Source organism: Myotis davidii, unplaced genomic scaffold, assembly GCF_000327345.1.
Source record: "Myotis davidii unplaced genomic scaffold, ASM32734v1 scaffold638, whole genome shotgun sequence".
NCBI lineage: Eukaryota > Metazoa > Chordata > Mammalia > Chiroptera > Vespertilionidae > Myotis > Myotis davidii.
This window is the reverse complement of record NW_006289391.1, coordinates 307,688-323,849: the sequence shown is the minus strand read 5'-3', so window position 1 is coordinate 323,849 and position 16,162 is coordinate 307,688. Positions and strand designations below refer to the sequence as shown.

Here is a 16,162-nt window from a genome sequence, read left to right as displayed (position 1 = left end):
AAAGACAACCTGACATTCTCTCCTGAAAAACAAACCACCACTTATAAGGTGAGCTTACCTGACGCACAAACCTGAACCTATTTAAGCCCCTAGATACAATTACCAATTTACAGGAAAATACAGACAGAAAAATATGTTTAAGGACAACTCTGCGAGACAATTAGCAAAATATACATTGTGGGAAAGTCTAAAGAGCTAGGACTGGAATCTTCAATAAATACACTTGCAAGGGGAACAAAAAGAGAGAACTGAATTCAATTTTTAAAAAATATATGACACAAGTTAAAATGTTTTTGTTTTTTTAAAGATATATATTTTATTGATTTCTGAGAGGAAGGGAGAGGGCAAGATAGAAACATCAATGATGAGAGAAAATCATCGATTGGCTACCCCCTGCACGACGCCTACTAGGGATGAAGTCCACAACCCAGGCATGTGTCTGTCCTGACCAGGAATCGAACTTCAACCTCCTGGGGTTCACAGGTTGGCGCTTAACCACTGAGCAACACCAGCCAGGCCACAAGTGAAAATTGAATACTGACCAAGATATTAAGATAATATTAATAATATTAAAATACTGTTAATTATTTTAAAGTGTGATAATGGTAATGTGGTTTTTACCCCTATTTTTAAGAGACAGAAATATTTAGAGATGCTGAAATATTTATAGATAAATGATTGGGATGTTTGGGATATGCTTCAAAATCACAGGGGCTAGGAGATTATTAGGTCTAAAACTTTTCTCAATAAGAGTTTAAAAAGCAATACTAAAAAATTTAATGTAGTCTAAAATAATGTCTGAAAATATTTTGCTGTCCTGGACAATGTGACTCAGTTGGTTGAGCACCGCCCAGTGCATGGAAAAGTCCCCTGTTCGATTCCTGGTCAGGATGAGTACTTGGCCCCTATTTGGGGTGCCTGCAGGAGGCAACCGATGAATGTTTCTCTCTCACGTTGGTGATTCTCTCCCCCCCTCCTCGCTCTAAAAATCAATAAAAACATATTTTTAAAAATTATTTTGTCAATAACATGAAAACAAACATTCATGGAGCCTCAGAAAAAATACAAGGTCTCAAAATAACAGCATACAAAGACCCAAATACTGTCATTTTATACTTGACTATTAAGGAAATAAGCTACTTGAACACTATAAATATACTTTGCCAAGACCAAATCTAACAGCTACAAAGCCAAATACAAACTGTATTTATAGCCTAGCACTGATTTTCCTTTGTGTCTGTGTGGTTGTAGTCTTCTGCTCCAGGGAATGTGCATTTCTGTCAAGTTTATTTACGTAACACACAGCTGGCTGTAAGGTGCATTTTATATAAAGTGACCATTTTTACAACTTCATTTTGAAATCACGGATAGAACCTTTTGTCCATAAACTATCTAATTACTCTTAAGTATTGAGATGGTTTGTCAAAATATATTTTAGCCTTATTAGAGGAGTAAAATTGCCATATTACTTTAAAACATATAAATCACCACAAACCCAGTCACCAAAATTAACTGGGAAAACATTCCTTTCCTGCAAGCTTCCATTAATTAATTAATATTTAAAAAATTAATATATCAGCAAATACCTGCAAAAGGTTTACTTGTATTTCTTCTATAGATTTTAAGATGCATCAATTTAATCATTTTTATAGGTTTCTTATAAGCTTTAAAAGTTTGCTTAAAATTTGAATTTCTTTTTATTATCATGTGATGCGCTAGAGCTAGAGCTGGCTAATTTCCTAATCTAAATCAGTTTCAATCCCGATGAGTTTCTTATACCATACTTCAAAAACATCAGAGCAGACAAGCAAAATAGGTCAGAGATCATATCTTGCAAAGATTTTGCCAATGTTTCAGAAAAGATTTGCTTGGGAGAATTCAGGACCACATTCCTAAAATAACACTAACGGAAGGTCTGCTGCCTGCAATATTTTACCTTGCTTACCCTTCTGCCAACACTTAGATTCAGGGGTTCTTCAGCATTACATCCTAAATGTGTTCTTGCTTACGGGTAAGTTAAATACAGTAGCATCATCATTCATATCTGCCAAGATACGCTACAGCAGCACCCGCCCCGGATTCTGTTCTCACAACAGAGAAATTGTTATGCTTGACACTCTAGGATATAGTTTTATATACACTTCACCTTACTTAGTGTTCTCATTTATTTATCAGAAACAACTGTGATAGACATTTTAGGGGGAAATTCTGAATTTAATTGCACAATAGAAAACTTGGGACATAGTTTTGCACACAGAGTATAGTACTGTATCAGTCAGACCTGGGTTTGATTGCCAACTCTCTCTTAAACAAGTCTCTCTCTTTTTTTTTCTTTTGGTCTCATTTGCCGGATCAGTAAAATATAGTAAAACCCATGGTAAAGTTTACAAGACAGATGAGAGGTATTGTATGTGCAAAAGATTCTCCATCTTAGAGTACATAAATGGTAGCTGTCCATTTTCTTCCTTTAAAATTGCTCATCATCCTCCCTTAGCCTTGTATACATGCATGTGAGCATGACCAATGGACACTGACAATAGGGGGTGAGGGCATGTGCTGGGGGCGGGAGCAAGCGGACAAAGGTCAATGGGGGAAAAGGAGACACATGTAAAACTTTCAATAATAAAGAATTTTTTAAAAAACACTAAACAATAATAATAATAAAAACAAAAACTTCACACAACTATTTCTTCACCTGGGTAGAGGTTATACTGTCGTTAAATAACAAGTCTTGAAACTGCACGTTTTATACTACATGTATCTCCCTCTCTCTCACACACACACACACACACACACACACACACAAATTATTCTGCATGTCTGAACATAGTGCATAAGAGTAAAAAAGACAAACACTGGGGGGAAAACTGAAAATAAATAAATAATTTTTAAAGAGAGACTTTTAAACAATTTTTTCTTTACTTTAAACATATAAAAACTACCCAATACAATCTACAGATTCAATAAAATCCCTATTAAAATCTCATAAATGGCCCTGGCCAGTGTGGCTCAGTTGGTTGAGCATTGTCCCGAGCACCAAGAGGTCACAGGTTTGATTCCTGGTAAAGGCACATGCCCAGGTTGCAGGCTCGATCCCAGGTCAGGGTGTCTTGTAGGAGGCAGCCGATCGAAGTCTGTCTGTCTGTCCGTCTTTCTGTCTCCCCACCCCCCACTCTAAAATCAATTTTAAAAAAATACAACCGCCGTAGCCGGTTTGTCTCAGTGGATAGAGCGTCTGCAGACTGAAGGGTCCGAGGTTCAATTCCGGTCAAGGGCATGTACCTTGGTTGCGGGCACATCCCCAGTGCGGGGTGTGCAGGAGGCAGCTGATCCATATTTCTCTCTCATCAATGTTTCTGACTCTCTAACCCTCTCCCTTCCTCTCTGTGAAAAATCAATAAAATATATTAAAAAAAATACAACCCATAAAAGAAATAGTAAGAATTTTTTTTATCTCATAAATGTTTTTTGAAGGGGGGAAAAAACAACCCATCCTAATAGTTATATGGAATCTCAAGGGACTCTGAATAGCCAAAGCAATCTTGAGAAAAAAGAAAAGAACAAAGTTGGCAGGCTCATACCTCTGATTGCAAAGCTTACTGCAAAGACACAATAATCAAAACAGTGTAGTGCTGGCACAAAAACAATCATATAAACCAATGGAATAGAATAAAGGCCCAAAAATAAACCCTTGCATACACGGTCAAATGATTTTCACCAAGGGTGCCACGACCATTCATTGGGGAAAGGACAGTCTTTTTTCAACAAATGATACTGTGAAAACTAGATGTCCACGTGAAAAATAAAAAAGAAATGAAGTTGGATTCTTCACACCTTATGTAAAAATAAACTGAAATGGATCAAAGACCTACATTTAAGAGCTAAAAAACTATAAGATGCTTAGAACATAGGGGAAAATTCGCAATATTACATTTGGCAGTGATTTCTTGGATATGATACCAATACACAGGCAACATAAGAAAAAAAAAGTTAAATTAGACTTCCATCAAAATTAAAAACTTATGCATCAAAGGCAACCTACAGAATGGGGAAAATCTGCAAATCACAGATCTGATGTGGGGTTAATGTCCAGAATATCTCATAAATTTAGGGGTGAGGGGTTTATTCAAAAATGGGCAAAGGATTTCAATGGACATTTTTCCAAAGATATACAGGTGGCCAAACAAACACATGAAAAGATGCTCGGCATCACTAATCATTAAGGAAAGGCAAATCAAAACTATGAGATACCACTTCAAACACCCATTAGAATAGCGGTTATTTTTTAATTAAAAATAAAACAAAGCTAAATAAGTGTTGACAATGATATAGAGAAACTGGAGCCATTATGCATTACTAATGGGAATGTTAAGTGGTGCAGCCACTACCAAAGATAATATAGCAATTCCTCAAAAAATTAAAGATGGTGGGCAAAGGACCTAAATAGAAACTTTTTGAAAGAGGACATACAGAGGGCCAAGAGACATATGAAAGCATGCTAAAAGTCACTACTCATCCGGGAGATGCAAATCAAAACAATGAGGTACCATCTCACACCTGTCAGAATGGCTATCATCAACAAATCAACAAACAAGTGCTGGAGAGGGTGAGGGGCTGAGGGCCATTTGCAGGCTGGCTACGCCCCCATCAGGGTGAGGGTCCCCGCTGGGGGGCGTGACTGGCCTAGGCGAGGGGCTGAGGGCCGTTTGGGGGCAGTTTCCAGGCCAGCCAAGCCCCTGGCTTTGTCTGAAAGGATGCCCGGAAGGTCTCTCGGTCTACTTAGCATATTACTCTTTATTAGTATAGACTAGTGGCCCGGTGCACAAAATTCACGCATGGGGTGGGGGGGGTCACTTGGCCCCTCCTGACCCTCTCCAATCTGGGACATCCCTCTTGCAATCTGAAACCACTGGCTCCTAACCGCTCACCTGCCTGCCTGCCTGTTCGCCCCTAACCACTCTGCCTGCCGGCCTGCTTGCCCCCAACTGCCCCCCGCTGCTGGCCTGATCGCTCCCAACTGCACCCCACTCCTGGCCTGATCACCTCCAACTGCCCTCCCTTCCTGGCCTGATCGCCCCTAACCGCCTCTGTGTTGGCCTCACCACCATGGCTTTGTCCAGAAGGACGTCCGGAAGGTCTCCTGGTCTAATTAGCTTATTACCCTTTTATTAGTATAGATAAATAGATAGATATTCCCAATGTGCTTTACATCCCCTATGCTAGTCTTGATCTTTAAAAAAATACTAGAAATACTTTTCACAAATTAATTTTTAAAGTAAATCTACAGTTGCAATTATTTTATGCTCTTCAAAATACTGACATATTAAATTTTTCGTAAAAGCACTTTAGGACCTTATGCATAAGAAAAAGCTCTTTCATGTATTGGGTAGTTAATGAACATAATAAATATCAAGAGAATTAACAAGAGATACAATAAAGCCTAAGATTTTGGTCTGAATTCACTGCCTTACACCCTGACTACTAGAGAGAGGTGAAGATGGTGAAACAAAAAGGATGCTGTCTATATGCATAACCCATGGAAATGAGACAGTGGGGTTGTGAGGGCCTGGGGCAGAGGGACAGGGGTGGGCTGGTGGGGGTTGATAGGGGAAAAAGGAGGACATATGTAATACTTTCAACAATAAAGTTTTTTTTTAAAAAGGATGCTGTCATACTCACTTCTTTGCTTCCAGTTTCATTCCTCTACAAGGGTGGGGAAACTTTTTTCTGCCAAGAGCCATTTGGATCTTTATAACATCATTTGCAAGCCATACAAAATTATCAACTTAAAAATTAGCCTACTATATATGGTCAAACATTTAATTAGCTCACACCTAATAAGTTGGCAGGACCAAATCAAATGATTTCTCAGGCCTTATATAGCACTTGGGCCAGATGTTCCCCACCCCTACCAATGTGTAGCCTCCTGCTATAGAATAACTTATCTGCTTGAGGTACCAAGAACTCATAAAGCAACTCTGAAATTTATATATTTACTCAATTTTCTATAGGAAACTTAAACACCTACACAAAAAATTAAAATTTAATAATTTCTCAAGAGTAATGAGGGAGGTCAATTGGGGAAAAAGGAGACATATGTAAAACTTTAGACGATAAATAAATAAATAATAAAAAAGAGTAAATGAGAACTTATATGACTGCCACTTGATGGCTTCTTGTGTTTAATTAAAAATGACAATGAAGACAATCGTGTAGCAAAATAAAAGATGTTTATATTACCGAGTAGAGTAACATATAGATGATTATAAAATATGTAAACAAATTATATTAAAAAGGTTGGAGAAAAAACACAAGCAAAACCCTGAGTAATTATGTTCAGGTGAAATGAGACTGATATTTCTCTCTCCCCAATTAAGCAACTTCTCATAAATATCAGTTTATTTCTATAGTTAAAAGAATAAATACATCGAAAATTTAAAACATTTTTATAATGGTTAAGAAAATAGGCATCCCTTCAATATAATATTGGTCTATCTTTTGCAGCCAATTCATAAACAAATTTCTCTCTTCCCCATATAACATTTTTTCTTTACTACGATTCTATTTAGGCTTTTTAAAAAGGTTATTTTTTAAAACATTTTTATAACATGCTGCTACTTATAATTTAAAATGTCAGTAATGTTCTCTTAGTCTAAAATTAAATGAGTTCATTTTCCCAAAAAAAGAACTAAACTATCACCAATAGAAGCTCCTAATGGAATTATGCCAAGTAGTGATCCATTCCCTGGTGACACATTAAAAGAAAACTTAAGTATCATGCCTTTTGAATGAAAAGATTAGTTTAGCCACCCAGATCATCCAAAGCAATGAGTTGCCAGTACTAACAACATCTCATTTATTTAAAAAGTTTTACACATTATAAAGTACTTTCATGATGTGTCTAACAATCTAATATCTCTATTGTACAAAGCAATTGATCATATTTAGAAGTTGCATCGCTCCAAAATCTAAATTATCCTGATGGAGTTTCTCAACAAAGCCACAGGCAAATTGTTTTTGAAGCAACTGTTGTCAAAAGTTTCACACACACACACACACACACACACACACACACACACACACACACAATCCATTTCAAAGCTATTTTAAATTTTTTTATGATCTTATCTCATTTTAGGAATAGGAAATAATCTAAGTGTCAAAAAGAAAGAAAACCGCCGAAACCGGTTTAGCTCAGTGGATAGAGCATCGGCCTGCAGACTAAAGGGTCTTGCAGACTGAAGTGTCCCATCAAGGGCACATTCACCACCCCTGGTTGGGGTTGTCTGTGGGAGGCAACCAATTGATATATCTCTCTCACATCAATGATTCTCTCTATCTCCATCGATTTTTCTGACTCTCTCTCTCTCTCCCTTCCTCTCTGTAAAAAATCAATAAAACATTTAAAAAAAAAAAAAAGAAAGAAAACTTAAGAAAGCCTAATTAACTGGAAAACTAAAAAATTTTCCGTATCTCAAAATACCATTAAAAAATTAAAAGGCAGCCCCAGTCAGCATGGCTCAGTGGTTAAGCGTTGACCTATGAACCAGGAGGTCACGGTTCAGTTCTGGGTCAAGGCATATGCCTGAGTTGTGGGCTCAATCCCCAGTGTGGAGCATGCACGAGGCAGCCAATCAATTATTCTCTCATATCTTTGATGTTTCTATCTCTCTCCCTCTCCCTTCCTCTCTGAAATTAATAACAATGTATTTTTAAATAAAGTTTTTAATTAAAAGGCAAACAACTGCTCTTACAAACCTTTAAAACAACCAGCCCACATGTATCCAATTCAAAACTGTCAAGAAGTCTCCAACTTTCTTGAAATCTTTAAAAATAAATTTATATTCCTTTACCTAGCAGAATCAAACATTTTTAGAAGTACCTGAGAGTATTAAGAACATGGCAAAAAGTGGCATTTTACTTTTTAATGCAATGATAATGGAAATATAAATTGGTACATTTTAGAGACAATTGGTGATATTTATTAACAATATCAACGAGGTACAAATTTAATAAGTACTGGGGATATAAAACACAACATGATAGCCCTAACCGGTTTGGCTCAGTGGGTAGAGTGTCAGCCTGTGGACTGGAGGGTCCCAGGTTCGATTCCAGTCAAGGGCATGTACCTTGTTTGTGGGCACATCCCCAGTAGGGGGCGTGCAGGAGGCAGCTGATAGATGTTTCTCTCTCATCGATGTTTCTAACTCTCTATCCCTTCTCCCTTCCTCTCTGTAAAAAAATTAATAAAATATATTTTAAAAACACACACACACACACACACACACACAACATGATGACCATAGTTAACATAAGGAAAATCGACAGAAGCATTAGCTATAAATTAAGTAATTTATAATTATATGTAATTCAAAAACTACAACCTGAAAGTCAAAATTTGGAGAATAGTATGATACCAGTATATAAAATAATACTATATATCTATTTTTAAAACTTTGAAAGAGTATTTAATGGCATGGGAAATATTTATAATATGTTTTTAAAAGATAAAATATTGTAAATATATCTAATTCTTTTTTAAAAACACATTACACATACATACTTTAAAAAAAAAAACTTTGGCCTAAACTTCTATCTTCCAGTTCAAGGTGTCAGTATGAGCACATGTGTTTACTTCCTTTCCTTCCTAATAACTTAATTAAATACATTTTCTAAAGAAGTTTTAAAATAACTTTTTATTTTAAAATATTTGGAGGCTAGGGTTAGATCGTTCACAGTTCTGAAAGATGAAAAAACAAATGGAAGAATGTGAACTGATTAAGCAAGAGTGGAGGGAGCAGAAGAGCAGAATACTCACATAGGGGGCGGCAGCGAAGGAAGAAGCTAATCTTCTGGGCAGAACCCCAGAAAGGCACCAGTTCAGTGACCGTCGTACGAGGAAGGTCAGTAGTGAGAAGTGGGACTGAAAACATCTGTCATAGCAAGAAGTCAACAGAGAATGTCTAAAGTTGATAAATCAAAAAAATAAACACTATAAGCATATTACTTAGAAACATGGGGTTTAAGCCCCAGGAAATTTGAACCAAAAAGGTTTTTTTTAATTAGTTGCCTCTGGGGAGTCAGGCTAGTCATTATTAGGCCTTTTGTATAACTGCTATTTGATTACTTGATTGTTTAAGCTAAATGTATATATAATATTGATTTTCAGTTTTTATTCCTTTTAATTTTATACTTCGTTCATTTTCCTTTCATACACAATTCCCCAATGTTTTACTTCCTTCTCACTAAGGCTGAGGCTGTGTTTCATTTAGCAATGTTTTTCAAGTGTAAGTTGTGCAGTCATGAAATAGACCTAGTGGAACATAAAGAACATTTCTTTTTCATAATAAAAATAAAAAGTAAAATAGAGACATTGGTGTTTTCATTTCAGTTATAAATGTTTACTTAAATGTGAGTACTGGGGTACTATGTAAAATCTCTTAGTGTATTTATTCTCAGCCCAGCAGTCAATGATCCTGTAAAAATGTGAATTCGGATCATGTCACTACTTTCACTTAGAGTAATAGCATGTATGATGACCCAAAAGTTCCATCAGAATTAACTAGCATATCTTTCAACCTTTCATTTGCTACCTCATTCACTTGGCTTCAGCTATAACTGCTCTCTCCTTTATCATCTTTCAACATTCAAGTATGTCCCCACTTCAAGGCCTCCCAATTATTCAAATATCACCCTGCTTTAAATTATAATCTCCACACTCTTCCAAACTTCTTATTTCATACCCTTACTCTTTATTACTCTTAAACATTATTTTATTCCGTTTTACTTCCTCTAGCACTCTAAAGCTTTCTATTAATTCTGTTTATCTCCCCCACCTCTCCTAGAATGTATGCCCTAAAAGGTCATGGATTTTTGTTTGTTTACTGAGTTAGACCTAGCACCTGTTAAAGTCCCTGGCATGTAGTATGCCCTCAGTAAGTATCTGTTGAGTTAATAGAATAGTCTAAAAATATATATCATCTTAAGAAGATGCTAACAATTGGCAGCCAAGCACAACAGTTTGGAGCAGGGGTCCTCAAACTACGGCCCGCGGGCCACATGCAAATACAAATATTGTATTTGTTCCCGTTTTGTTTTCTTACTTCAAAATAAGATATGTGCAGTGTGCATAGGAATTTGTTCATAGTTTTTTTCAAACTATAGTCCGGCCCTCCAACGGTCTGAGGGACAGTGAACTGGCCCCCTGTTTAAAAAGTTTGAGGACCCCTGGTTTGGAGTCATTAAATTCTGGCCCAGCCATTGTGGCTCAGTGTTTGAGTGTCAACCTATGAACCAGGAGATCGGTTCGATTCCCAGTCAGGGCACATGCCTGGTTGTACCTCTAACTCAGGGGACACGTGCAAGAGGCAGCTAATCATGATTCTTTCTCATCACTGATGTTTCTCTCTCTCTCTTCCTCTCTAAAATCAACAAAAATATTTTTAAAAAGAAATTCTGGTAATTTTAATTATAAGGATAAGCTAAGAATTATACTCTGGAGCAATCAAGTAAGGTCATTCACAATACTGAATATATTGCTGACATAACTATGCCATAATGAATGTGCAAACCTACTGAAATAATTAAAATAACCTTGGTTAACATCAACAGTAACATTATCTCAGCCATCATTTTAAAAAAACAACATCAGAGAACCTATGCCTTAAACAGTTAAGATACTCCCCCCCCCCCCCCCCCCCCGCCCCATGCAAAAGCAAAGAGTCTTTATTCGAGCTAGCTCGGCTCCCCGACCACACTCACTGACACAGCGGCAAGCGGCAGAGAGAGAGTGAGCTCTGTGGGGAGAGGGGTTTTATAGGGGGGTTGGACGAAGGGGAGGAGAGAGGACTGTGGGCCCTGTCGATTGGCCAGGCGCAAGTCGGTGTCTTAACAGTTAAGATACTTTAAGGTGTAGAAGTCTTTTACTTTTTTTTTTAATAAATCACAGTGAAAGTCTTATTCTCAGTAACCACAACTGGCACACATTCACAATTTTCACTATTTCCTTCAACCCTGGAGATCAAGGAGGCACACTGTTGATCACCTTCATTTCTTCAGAATAAATCAAAGAGCAAATTAGAATCCAGGTGAAAGTCACATAACAGGTCTTTTATTGGGGTACACATGGATAACAGAGCCTGTCAGTCAAGATTTCAATGAATTATTTTCTAATCTACAACTTAGTGAATGAAAAAATATCTTCAATAGATTTCAACAATTAACAGGGGGAAAGTCCTTGAACACCTCTCTCATACAAAAAGCACACATGGCGCCTGGCCAGGTAGCTCAGTTGGTTAGAACAACCTTGATACGCCAAGGTTGCAGGTTTGATCCTCAATCAAGGCACATACAAGAATGCATAATGTATGCATAAATAAGTGGAACAAATCAATGTTTCTCTCAAAATAAATAATCAAACAGAAAGAGAGCCAAAACCGGTTTGGCTCAGTGGATAGAGCGTCAGCCTGAGGACTCAAGGGTCCCAGGTTCGATTCCGGTCAAGGGCATGTACCTTGGTTGCAGGCATATCCCCAGTGGGAGATGTGCAGGAGGCAGCTGATCGATGTTTCTCTCTCCCCGATGTTTCTAACTCTCTATCTCTCTCCCTTCCTCTCTGTAAAAGATCAATAAAATATATTTAAAAAAAAAAAAAAACAGAAAGAGAATTCAAAAGGCACACATGGCTAAAACAGATGTTTATTGTATACAAAAAAGCTTATCCAACTGCAAAAAAGAAATGTCTTTTACTCTGCAGGAAATAATAGCTTTTCCACATTTCATGCCATTAACATAGCATGACTTGATAAAACAATTTTACTTATCACTTGTTTTGTGCTCTTGGAGAATAAATTTCGATATTAGCTGCTTTGAAACTGGTTTTACCCACCTTCTCAAAAACAATGTGGTTTTACTGTTTTGACCATAAGAAGGAAAGGTCTTGGGGGGGGGGGGGGGGAAAAAAAACAATGGATAAACAAGACAAACTGAAAGGGCAACTCAGACATAAATAAACAAAACTGAATGAAGTACTGAAGCCATTGGCAAAATGAAAACTACATAGTATAAAAGAAGTAGTAGACCTGATACTGATGAAAACCAATTTAGGAAATGAAATATAATCTCAAGAAAATTACACAGAACACAGCTGAAAAGAACAAAGGAAGAAGCATTTAGAAAAATAAAAAATGAAAGAAATGAAGATGAACAATCATAAAACTGACATTCCTTAAGAAGAGAACAAAAATGAAAACATATTAAAAGATATATAAGAAAATACTCCTAAATCGCAGATTGAAACGGCTTACCATGTAACAGGAAAATGTAATAGAGAATCACACCAAGACCGAGATATATCCTGATGAAGTTACTGAACTTCAAGGATAAAGAAAGAATTCTACCAATACCCAGGCAGAAGTAGGTCACCTACAAAGGGAAAAAGAAAGTCAGGCTCACCCCAGACTTCTCTAGAGTAACCCTAGACGCCAGAAGATAATGGAATAATGTCTACTAATTACTAAGGGGAAGATAATGTAACTAAAAATTCTATAACAAACCAAAATATCATTTCACTTGTGAAAACCAGTGACAGACATTTTTAAACATACAGGAACCCTGAGAATACACCATTCAAATAACTACTCCTCAAACAGAAAAATCTATTTGTTAAACATAATAGATTTAAATATTTTTAAATTACAGCTTTATAATAATGGCCACCGGCCTATTAACAAACTACCATATTTCATCTTTTCTAAGATAGTTTTTTTTCATATTTTAGTATCTAAAATCAGCATGCATATTTCTTTGACAGTACTTAGCCATATTAGTGGCTATCAACATAAAGAGGCATTTTACAATCAATGGTACCTTAGATATAATGAAATACAGTATATAACTTCCAAACTCAAAGGAAAAACAAAGAAAATAAACCATGTAGTTTAAAAAGAAAAATGAAAAGAAAACCAAGCAAAAAGGTAAGATGGGAAAAAAAAAGAATATTACAGAAGCAAAACCAAACATACAATATAAATTATTTTTTTAATATATATTTTTATTGTTTTCAGAGAGGAAGGGAGAGGGAGATAGAGATAGTAACATCAAGGATGAGAGAGAATCACTGATTGGCCGTTGCCAGCACACCCCCACACACTGGGGATGGGTCCTGCAACCCAGGCTTGTTCCTAGACTGAACTGTGACCTCCTGGTTCATACTCAACCACTAAGCCAAACTGGCCAGGCCACAAGTAGCTCAGATTGGGTCAAAAAGACTAATCTTTATCTCCAACTACATGGGGTCTACATGAGACAAACCTAAAACAAAGACTGAGGGGTTAAAAGCAAAATGTTAGACAATAGCATACCAGGCAAGTGTAAACACTCCTAAAACCAGTTGCATTCAAAGTAAACACTAAAGGTGGCCAAAAAAGAAGGGGGGGGGGTCACATTTTTAAATGATCACAATTATAATCTATAAAGAAGATATAATGTTTATAAAACTATATACACCAAAACCTACAAATATATATTTGGAATCAAAACTTTAAAGAAAACTGGACAAAAATAAATATAGAAGGTAATCACCATTTCAGTCCTGAAAGATCAAACAAAACAAATGATAAAATGGCTGGACATATGAAGGAATGGGATGAAATCCTTATGGAACATTTATAAAAACTGATCATCTATTTACACTATAATACCTCAAAATTCAAAAAAGTAGAAATGATAGAGTACATAATCTGACAATGAAGCAAATTAAGCTACTCTCCTTAGTGGAGGAGACCTGACCACTTATATACTATCTCACCCTAAACTTTCTCCATTCAAAGATGAAAACCAAAAGCAATACAGACTATCTAGTAAATAACAATTATAAAAGCTTCCTATATAAAAAGCCTTTAGTACACAAATAAAGCTATACTCAATGGATCAAGAGTTGAAATTAAATGTATTAAGCACTCAACTCAAGATTAGAAAATAAAATACTTTGAAAATCAGAATAAAGGAATTTAAGAAATTCTCGAGTTATACACTAGGAAGCAGAAGCTAATACATTTAATTCTAAAACAGAGGAGTTGCATTTTGAAGGAAAAAACAAAACAGATAAACCATTAACTAGACTAAAATAACTTACATAACATTAGAACTAAAAAATAAGAAGATGCAGAGGAAACCAAAATAAGTATGAAGTAAGTTTCCAGGAAACTTTAAGCTACTAAATTTTAAAATGCAGGTAAAATTGATGGTTTTCTAGGAAAATGCAAATTATCAAGTGGAATCAAGTAGACTAGAAAACAAACCCCTAGATAACCTCCAAAGAATTGAATAAATTGTCAAAGATTTAGCTCCCAACCACTCCAAATAACAGTCCCAGGCACTTTCATAGTAATTTCAAAAGGTAATTCCTTTATTAAAAATTTTATTAAACTATATCCAGAAAAGAAAATTCCCTACATTTCATCAAGCCAATCACAGAGAAAAATCTTGAAAAAATTCTAAATAATAAAAAACACTATTATATGGTACTTAATATATATATTCCAGACACTGGTCTAGATAGGCAAGGTTCATAACATCAACTCATTTATTCTCAAAACAATCTGACAAGCTTGAGGGTCCAAATATTTAACAGCAGATATAGAATAGTTACCAAACCCATCAGAAGGATGCCAGAGCTAGGCTAGGTTGGAGCCTAGTCCTAAAGGCCCTCTTTTTGTGCCACATATTATCCTTTTAGAGGCTAGATCACAAGGAAGAAGGCTCATAGCCAAGAATGGACCAAGTATTTTAACAACTTGTACATCACAATATTAATGCTAGTTCCTACTGACTTTTTACCACTCCTTGCCTATGTGCTGAGAACAACAACTTATCTCCATTTTACAGTTGAGCAAATAGACCCAGAGAAGTTAGATAACAGAGGTTGGGGTTTGAACGCAATACAATGAGGCTCCAGAGATGAGGCATTTAACCTCTATGCTATGGGACCTTCCTAAATTTAAATATTAGTAAATATAATCCAATAATAAATTTAAAAGGTGTCACTCCTTCACAAATTCGAGAGGCTCAATCTTTTGAGCTAACATCATATTAAAGTCTAAAGAGAAAAGGCATTCATTTTTATTGTTGAAAATATCTCATAAAATGCTAGTCTTAAAAGGAAAGAGAATTCCAGTCCTAGCCAGTCTGGCTCAGTGGATAGAGCACTGGCCTGTGGACCAAAGGGTCCCGGGTTCAATTCTAGTCAAAGACACATACCTCGGTTGCAGGCTCCTCCCAGGCTCGGGCCCTGGTCAGGGTGTGTGCAGTAGGCAACCAATCGATGTGTTGTTTTTCTCACATTGATGTTTCTCTCAGTCTTTCCCTCTCTTCCACTCTCTCTAAAATCAATGGAAAAACATCATCGGACCGTAACCGGTTTGGCTCAGTGGATAGAGCGTTGGCCTGCGGACTGAAAGGTCCCAGGTTTGATTCCTGTCAAAGGCCATGTACCTTGGTTGTGGGCATATTACCAGTAGGGGGTGTGCAGGAGGCAACTGATCAATGTTTCTCTCTCATCGATGTTTCTAACTCTCTATCCCTCTCCCTCTCTGTAAAAAAAAAAACCAACACATCGGGTGAGGATTAAGAAAGGAGAGAGAATTCCAATAAAAGAGGTGGGTATAGAACGAGTATTTTAAGACATCACATAATATACATTAAGCTGTATATATTTGTTAAAAGATTTTATATACACAGATAATATATTAAGCCAGTAAGGTGAAAACCAGAAGTAATCCCATTAAAGTCCACTAACAGGACAAAACAAGGATGCCTGCCAAGAAAACTATTGTGGAAGAGAGGAAATTAAGATGAACAGTCACAAAACTAATGTTCTTTGAAAGAAAAAGAAAAATGAAAGCATGTAACACCATTAATAGTTAAACTATTCATAGTAATAAATAATAAAAAACATTTAACAGTTTTAGAACAATCAAGCAATGTACTCAGGTTTAAAATATATTTAAAGAAGAGATTTGAAAATAATTACTTTATAGCTAGGAAACCAACAAAACCAAATGAAAACCTAGAACTAAGCAACCAATTAAACAAATTAACAGCTTCCTTACACATAAATACTAATAAAAATACAGTAGATAAATTAAAACAAGCTATTCAAAAG

General features: G+C 36.3%; 1 protein-coding gene across 2 annotated transcripts in view; it reads right to left on the bottom strand.

Annotated features, from left to right (window-relative positions):
* The window catches only part of UBE2G1 (ubiquitin conjugating enzyme E2G 1), a 56,224-nt gene extending 43,818 nt beyond the window's left edge, over positions 1-12,406 (bottom strand). The window contains exons 1-2 of one of the 2 annotated variants that reach the window (XM_015562445.1): positions 12,306-12,406; positions 8,819-8,963 (exon numbers count right to left, since the gene is read on the bottom strand). In XM_015562445.1, coding sequence (XP_015417931.1) covers positions 8,819-8,820 — 2 coding nt within the window. In that variant the 5' untranslated portion in view covers positions 8,821-8,963; positions 12,306-12,406. The remainder of the gene's footprint in view (positions 1-8,818; positions 8,964-12,305) is intronic. The other variant, XM_015562446.1, reaches the window with a different exon arrangement.
* Positions 12,407-16,162: the final 3,756 nt, after the last annotated feature.